Source organism: Eimeria tenella, genomic scaffold, assembly GCF_000499545.2.
Source record: "Eimeria tenella Houghton genomic scaffold, Eth_scaff22, whole genome shotgun sequence".
NCBI lineage: Eukaryota > Apicomplexa > Conoidasida > Eucoccidiorida > Eimeriidae > Eimeria > Eimeria tenella.
Genome location: NW_013542053.1, coordinates 363,950 through 371,756, shown reverse-complemented (window position 1 = coordinate 371,756; position 7,807 = coordinate 363,950). Strand labels below are relative to the sequence as shown.

General features: G+C 56.6%; 2 protein-coding genes across 2 annotated transcripts in view; one reads left to right on the top strand and one right to left on the bottom strand.

The window, feature by feature from the left end:
- Positions 1 to 2,037, top strand: part of ETH_00016015 (uncharacterized protein) — a gene marked incomplete at both ends in the record, with an annotated part of 3,221 nt that extends 1,184 nt beyond the window's left edge. The window contains 2 exons of the mRNA XM_013374691.1: positions 19 to 1,789; positions 1,913 to 2,037. Coding sequence (XP_013230145.1) covers positions 19 to 1,789; positions 1,913 to 2,037 — 1,896 coding nt within the window. The remainder of the gene's footprint in view (positions 1 to 18; positions 1,790 to 1,912) is intronic.
- A 723-nt stretch (positions 2,038 to 2,760) lies between these two features.
- ETH_00016010 (zinc finger (C3HC4 RING finger) protein, putative) lies at positions 2,761 to 7,146 on the bottom strand (the record flags this gene model as incomplete). Its single annotated transcript, XM_013374690.1, has 10 exons — positions 2,761 to 3,039; positions 3,823 to 3,898; positions 4,136 to 4,287; positions 4,568 to 4,927; positions 5,072 to 5,163; positions 5,380 to 5,462; positions 5,903 to 6,000; positions 6,404 to 6,520; positions 6,780 to 6,815; positions 7,093 to 7,146. The coding sequence occupies 10 exons, from the start codon at positions 7,144 to 7,146 to the stop codon at positions 2,761 to 2,763; spliced, it is 1,347 nt and encodes a 448-aa protein (XP_013230144.1).
- Positions 7,147 to 7,807: the final 661 nt, after the last annotated feature.

The following is a 7,807-nucleotide window of genomic DNA, read 5'->3' as shown; positions in this document are numbered from 1 at the left end:
TACTATGGCTTTCCGCAGGAGCAGCAGCAGCCGCAGCAGCAGCAGCACCAGCAGCAGCCGGAGCCACAGCAAGTGCAGCAGCAGCATCTGCAACGGCAGCAGGAGCAGCAGCAGGAGGAGCAGCGGCACGAGTCAGTTGCCGCTGGTGTTGGTCATGCTGTTGCACCAGAGCTGCTCTTTCACAGCAACAGCAGCAGTAACAACGTGAGCAGCAGCAGCAGCAGCAACGGCGACTGCAGCAACCGCAGCAGCAAAGGAAACAGCGTGCCTGGTGTTCATGGTCGTGCAGCGGAGGTGCGCAATAGCAGCAGCAGCAGCAGCCACGGCAGCAGCAATAACCACGGCAGCAGCAGCAACCACAGCAGCAGCAACAGCCACGACAGCAGCAGCAGCCACGGCAGCAGCAGCAGCAGCAGCAGCAGCAGCAAGGGCGATGCGTTTGCGGCAGCGTCAACAGCACAAGACAAGGAGTTCACCTCTCCGTCAGCAGCAGCAGGAACAACTGCTGCCGCTGCTGCCGCAGACAATGATGCGGCGTCGCCCTCAGCAGCAGCAGCAGCAGCAACAGCAGCTCAAAGGAAGCAACCGAAAGACCGCGTTCCTTTGAAGCACAGAGCTGAGAAGCAGCTGTATGTCCCCGGGGCCCTTCGGCGGCAGCGGCAGGAGCAGCAGCAGGGGCCTTCTGCTGCAGCTGCTGCAGAAGCGCCGGTGGCGGCCTCTGCTGCTGATGCCAGCAGCAGCAGCAGCAGCAACAGCAACGGAAATGGCTGTGCGGCCGCGGGAGACCACAGCAGCACAGCAGGGCCTGTCTTTGCTGCTTCTGCCCCTGCGGCTTCCGTCTCGACAAATGAAGAAGTGCGAGGAGCTGCTGCTGCTGCTGCTGCTGCTGCTTCTGGTCGCCGCCCCGCAGGAGCAGCGGCAGCAGCAACGCCTAAGGACGAAACCCGCAACGGCAGCTGCAGCAACGGCAGCAGCAGGGACAGAGACTCGATGCAACAGCGGCACTGGCTTGTTGAGCAGGTGCAGTGGCGAGTCTTTCACCGATTTTCTGCTGCGTCAGCAGCAGCGGGAGCAGCAGCAGCAGCAGCAGCAGCGCCCGTGCCGCCACTGTCGCCAGCAGCTGCAGCAACAGTAGCAACAGCACCTCTGTCGCCGGCGCTGTCACCCGCAGCAGCAGTGTCGCCTTCTGCTGCTTCTGCTGCTTCTACGGACCGTTCTGGCTTCTCTGCACGACTTGAACATGGAGCAGCAGCAGCAGCGGCAGCAACTGCTGCTGCTGCTAATGCAGCTGCAGCGCGAGGTAGACGGGACTCTGCAGCCGAAGGGCGCAGCAGCAAGAGCAGCCACAGCAGAAATGGCAGCAGCAACACCAGCAGCAACAGCAACCACGCGGGCCCGAACCACAATTTTGCTGCTGCTACTGACGCTGCGTCAGCAGCAGCAGCAGCAGGAAGGCAGCCAATAGCACGCCTGCAGTCGAACACAAGTGAAGAAGGCAGCAGGTGGAGCTGCAGCAGTCCCTACAGCAACAGTAACAGCAACGGGCGCAGCAGCAGCAGCAGCAGGAGCGGCAGCAATCTGCCTTCGAGAGGCAGCAAGAGCCGACCTAGCAGCAGCAGCAGCAGCAGCAACAGCAGCAGCTGCGCCAACAAAGGCCAAGTGAGGCTGCTCCACGTGGCACTTAATGGCATGCGGCGCTGCGATAGAAGCACGCCGAGCCCCACACAGCAGCAGCAGCAGCAGCAGCAACAGCAACAGCAGCAGCTGCTGCGAGAGCCAGCGCTGCACGGTAAGCCTGATGCTTTAAATGACTCGGAAGTTTAGGGCTGCGCACAACAGCAGCAGCAGCAGCAGTTGCTGCTGGTTCTGCTGCTGCTGCTGCTTGTGCTGCTGCTCCTTCCGCTGGTTGCAGCTGAAGGGAAGCCCTCAATTCTTCTGCCGACGCGAGTGAGTGAAGCGGCGGCGCAGCAGCTGCTGCTGCAGGTGCAGCAGCAGCAGCAGCAGCTTTCCCGCTGCTGCAGCTGCCTTTGCAGCTAATGTTAAGTGGAACGATTTGAGCTGCCGCTGTGTCGAGGTGTACGTACACCTCAACACGATGTTTCTGCTGCTCGGCAGAAGGCCTGCGGCATGCTTCTCATTTTATACTAAGTAAACTGGCTAATTGCATTTATACTGAGCCAGCAGCAACGCTTCAGCAGCAGCAGCAGCAGCAACAGCTGCTGCGGCAGCAGCTGCTGCAGCAATAGCCGCTGCAGCGCAGCAGCGCTAGCTGTTGCAGCAACAGCTGCAGCAACAGCGGCAGCAGGCTGCAACAGCAGTTCGTGCTTCGGATAGAGGAGCCACGCTAGAAACTAGTTAGCCTAGTGGCGGTGCTGCTGCTGCTTCCGGTTTATGCAGTGCTGCTGCTGCTGCTTCCGGTTTATGCAGTGCTGCTGTTGCTGCTCCTAGTTAATGCAGTGCTGCTGCTGCTGCTTCTAGTTAATGTAGTGCTGCTGCTGCTGCTAGCTTACGTAGTGCCTAGTTTTGCCGGTGTACCAGGGACTTTGGTGCTGCTGCTGCTGTCGCTAGTTTTGTTACTACTGCAGCAGTTGCTGCTGCTGCTGCTAGATCTGTCAGCTCCAAAAGCAACACAAGTGGCAGCAAACAAAGGAGGACTTCGCAGTCTAAATGATTCAGTCGTTGCAGCAACATCAGCTGCTGCTGCTGCTGCAAACGGCGTTGCTGCATACAAGGTACATAAGATGTCCCTAGTCACATTCGCTACAGCAGCGGCAGCTGCAGCAGCAGCTGCTGCTGCTGCTTAGCCATTGAAACGCGTAGATGGTGCTGTGCTGTAGGAGCACGAGCGGCGGCAGCACTTGCTGCGGCGACCGCTGCTGCAGTTGCTGCTGCAGCAACTGCAGCAGCAACTTCAGCGGCAGCAAGAGCAGCAGCAGCAAAAGCCATAACAGCTTCACTTGCTGTTGCTGCTGCTCCTCTAGGGAGGGTGAAGTGGGGCTTCTCCATCGCCCACTGATATCTGCAGCAACGACCGCACGACTGCAGCAGGAGCAGAAAGAACAGCAGCAACACTTGTTTAGGGAGCAGCAGCAGCAGCAACAGCAGCAGCAGCAAAGCACAACGTGCTTCAAACAGCACCAGCCCCCGCAGCAGCCGCAGCGGAAACGGTCCCACGCTTCAACTGGAGCAACGGCAGCAGCAGCAAAATCAACAGCAGCAGCAGCAAGAACAGCAGCAGCAGCAGCAGCAACAGCAGCCACTTGCCTTGTCTGCAAATGGGGCATTTGTTCGTCTGTAGCCTCATAATGCCGGCGCACTGAAGAGACAACAAAATGGAAAAGTTGCTGCTGCTGCTGAGGTGTACGTACACCACATGGAAAAGCTGCTGATGCTCTTCAGGTGTACGTACACCCCAGAGCTGCTGCGGCTTGTGAGGTGTACGCGGAGCGGGGAAACGACAGCAAAGATGAAAAGGGGAAACGGGGGAGAAAAAAAGAGAAAAAAGATCAAAAGGAAGCAGGAAGAAAGGAAAAAAGAATATAAAAGATTAAAAAGAATAAAAAGAAGATTTAAAAAGACAAAAAGGAACAAAAAAGACCAAAAGAGCTCCGAAAGAAGAAACGAAGAGGCAGAAAGAGCCCCCGAAAGACAACAAGAGATAAAAGGATGCAAAAGGGAAGCAGCAGAAGGAAAAAAAAAGAAATGAGACAAATAAAATAAATAAAATAAATAAAATAATAAAATAAATCGAATAAATAAAATAAATAAAAGTAAATAAAAATAAAATAAAAATAAAAATAAAAGAAAGTGCTGCTGCCGCACCTCGCTGCAGAGGCACATGTGGCGACACGGCAAAACTGCTGTTGTCCTTTCCTCCGCCAAACAGATCACGCACTCCCTGCAGCCGCATGCAGCCACAAACTGCTGCTGCTGCTGCTGCTGCGGTGGCTGTTGCTGCGGTGGCTGCTACTGCGGTGGCTGCTGCTGCGGTGGCTGCTGCTGCGGTGGCTACGGTGGGCGGAGGGCAGCAGCAATGCGGGATGTGCGGGAATGAAAACAGCAGCAGTGCGGGGAAAAAAAGAGCAACAGCAGCAGCAGAAGAAGCAGCAGCAGAAGCAGCAGCACAGCCTCTCACCTCCCAGAAAGATTCTCCTCCCCTGAACTTAAACGCGTAGGAGCAGCAGTTGCTGCTGCGTCTCCTGCTGCTGCTGCTGCTCCGTTAGTGAGCTCTGTGGTGGCCTGGCGCCGACGGCCAAACCCTGGGCCGCCATCTATACCAAATATCTCCTGTGCACAGCAGCAGCAGCAGCAGCAGCAGCTGTTGCAGTAGCTGCAGCAGCAGCTGTTGCAGTAGCTGCAGCGGCAGCTGTTGCAGTAACTGCAACAGCAGTAGTAGCTGCGGCAGCTGCAGTAACTGCAGCAGCTGCAGTAAATGCAGTAGCTGCAGCAGCCCAAGTAGCTGCAGTAGTAGCAGCTGCGGGACCACAACGACGACAGCAGGAGCTGCAGCAACAGCACCTGCAGCAGCAACAGTAGCTGCTGCAACAATGGCAGCATTCATCCTTACTTGGACCTCAAAGGAACGCGATCCCAGTTCCACTCTTTGCTTGAGGACACAGAGGCGCCACATAGTGGCCACAGGGTCATGGGCTGCAGCAACTGCTGCTGCTGCTGCTGCTGCTGCAGTTATACTGCTGCTGCGACTGGGCGATTCAGTCTCGTCTGGCCCTTGCTGCTGCGATTTAGGACTTGTGCTGCTGTGGGGTGACTCTTGCAAGACAAAAGCCACACTGGTCAGCTGCTGCCGGACCCCTTCTGCTGCTGCTGCTGCTACTGCTGTTGCTCTGAGTCCTTCCTCTGTCGCTGCTGCTGCTGCTGCTGGGGCAGCAGCTGCTGCTTCAGCTGTTTCCTCTGTAGAAACAGCTCGCTGCAAAACAGCGCACAGACGCACGCAGTGAGAAATGCAGCAGCAGAAACAGCAGCAGCAGCAGCAGACGGATCGGCAGAAGGCGGCGCAGCAACAGCTTCAGGCACCGAAGCAGCGGCAGCAGCAGCAGCAGCAGCAGCTGACCAGGCGTATCAGCAAGTCGCAGTCTTCTCCTTGCTGCTGCGCCGGCCCTTTTGCCCTCAGGGATTCAAGGCAGTCCGAAGCCAACGGCGACTCTGCAGCAGCACGCAAGCAGTTCTCAAAATTACCCTGCAGCAGCAGCAGCAGCAGCAGCTGCTGCTGCTGCAGCAACAGCAGCACTCATGATGGGTCACTAGCTGGTGCTATTTCATCTCGCAGTAGCAAGCATCGCAACTGCTGCAGTCAGCTGGGTGTTGCGGCAACAGCAACAAGGAAACGCAGCAGCAGCAGCAGCAGCAGTAGCAGCAAACCTTGTGGAGCAGCTTCGAATAGCTGCTGCAGCCCTGCGCCGAACCTTCTTGGTGGCGAAGCAAACATACAAGGGGGCTCATTGCTGCACAAGCAGCAGCAGCAGGACAGCAGAAGCAGCAGCAGCAGCAAAGGTCAGAAATATACAAACTTCAGCAGCAATCGCAGACGCAACGCAGCGGCAGCGGCTAGTGTGCTGCTGCTGGTGGCAGAAGCAGCTAAGCCGCAGCAGCAGCGACGCTACAAGCGGTAGGGGAAAGTCAGCAGCAACTCAATGGCAGCAGCAGCAGCAACTACACACAAACACCAGTAGCAGCAGAAGCTGCAAAATCGGCAACAGCAGCAGCAAAAGCAGCAGGAACAACAGCAGCAAAGCCACAGGCAGCGCGTGCCAAGCAGCAGCAGCACCAAAACAGAACTACCAGCAGCAACACCGCCAGTACCAGCAGCAGCAGCGCAGCCAGCAGCAGCGCAAGCAGCAGCAGCAGCAGCAGCAGCGGCAGCAGCAGCAGCAGCAGGTCTTACGAATACTGTGGGTCTGGCTGCCTGGGAAAAAAGAAAAGAGAAACATCGAGAGGACACAAACTGTCGAAGCGGAAGGAGACGCAGACGCGGCTGTCTTGCTGCAGCGCAGCAGCAAATAAGGCAGTTGGAGAAATTGTTTTTGAAGAGAATAACTAAATTAATTTAATTAATTAATTTAATTAATTTAATTAATTTATTTAATTTAAATAAAATTAAGAAACGGAAGCAAAGTGAGCTGCCGAAGTGACGCGAAACACGCGGGCTCAAACGAACAGCAGCGATGCGCTGCTAGCCAGCAGCAGCAGCAGCAATAGCAGCAGCAACAGCAGCAGCAGCAGCAGCAGCTACTGCCAACGCGTGCAGCAGCAAGCTACTGAAAGGCATCTGCCGATGTGCCAAGAGCAGCAGAATAAGCAGCAGCAATGCTGCCAACAAGGGCAGCAGCCAGCAGCACCTACAGCAGCAGCAGCAACAGCAACAGCAGCAGCAGCAGCAACTTACAATACTTGCTGCAAGCGAGGACTTGATAAGGTTAACCGGATTTCGGACAATAAATGTCTTCTGTACAGACAGCTGAGGCAAAGGCGGCTGCTGCGACTCTGGCCCTGTCATGCCGCCCTGCAGAAACACCACCAAGCTGCTGTTGCTGCTGCTGCTGCTGTTGCTGCTGCTGCTGGTGCTGCACTGGGGAGCATGCGTGCGGCAGCAGCCGACAGACATAAGCAGCATCGGCAGCAGCGCCCACAACTGCAGCAACAGCTGCAGCAGCAGAGCAGCAGCCAGAGCAAGGCCGGCAGAGGACGCAACAGCAGCAACTACAGCAGCAACAGCAGCAACAGCAGCAACAACAGCAGCAGCAGCAGATGCAGCAGCTCACCGTCGGCCCCCCCCTTGCGAGGGAGACGACTTGTTGCTGCGCACAAACAACACATGGGTTCCGCAGCTGCAGCGGCAGCAGCAAAAGGAGCAGCAGCAACTGCGCAGCCGCAGCAGCACCAAAAAGAGCAGCAGCTGCTGCTGCACCTCAGATGCTCGGAGCCAAAAGTGCAGCAGCGGCAGCAGCAGCAGCAAGGGCTGCAGCGGGAAGACTAAATAAGAAAGAGAGGCCAGAAGGAGAGCAAACGATGCAACTTTGAGGGAGACAAACATTAAGGTGCTGCTGCTTCTGCTGCTGCTGCTGCTGCTCTCACAGGACGGATGGAGAAGGACCCCTGCCGGCTGGTGCGGCTGTGCGCCAGACCCATTGGGACGAACAAAAACAGGAATTGCTGCTGCTGCTGCTGCTGCTGCAGCTTTATATGGCGTTGCCACTGCTACAGTGGCAGCGGCCGCTGCTGCAGTTGCTGCTACTGCTTCCAGGGAGACGGAGGCTTCTTGGGGAGCTCCCGTTGCTGCTGCTTCCAACTTCGATTTGTGGCTGTTGCTGCTGCTGCTGTTGGCACTGCAGCAGCAGCAGCTGCCGCTACTGCTGCAGAAGGCTGGCAGAGACCGCTGCTGCAGTTTCAGTGGAAGGCTGTTTACAGAAGCCTCTGAATCTCCCCCTAGTAGCCCAGCTGCTGCTGCTGCTGCTGCTACTGCTGCTGCTGCTCCTGCGTGAGTAGCAGCGAGCTAAGTGGCAGCTATTGTTGCTTCTGCTGCAGCTACAAGTAAAAGTATTTGTATAAATGTTTAAAAATGTGACAAAAATGGGGGGCAGATGACAGATGCTGCTGCTGGCGCCGCCGACCGCTGCTGCTGCAGTTGGGGGGCCCCGTTGGCTGGAGCGAACAGCTGAGGACTGCTGCTGCTGTTGCTGCTGCTGAAACTGCAGCAGCAGCAACTTTCATCTAAGTTTTGTGGAGTTTAGTTGCTTTTCATAACATTTTTCGCCGCATCAGCATCCGCGGCCCTTGCTGCTGCTGCTGC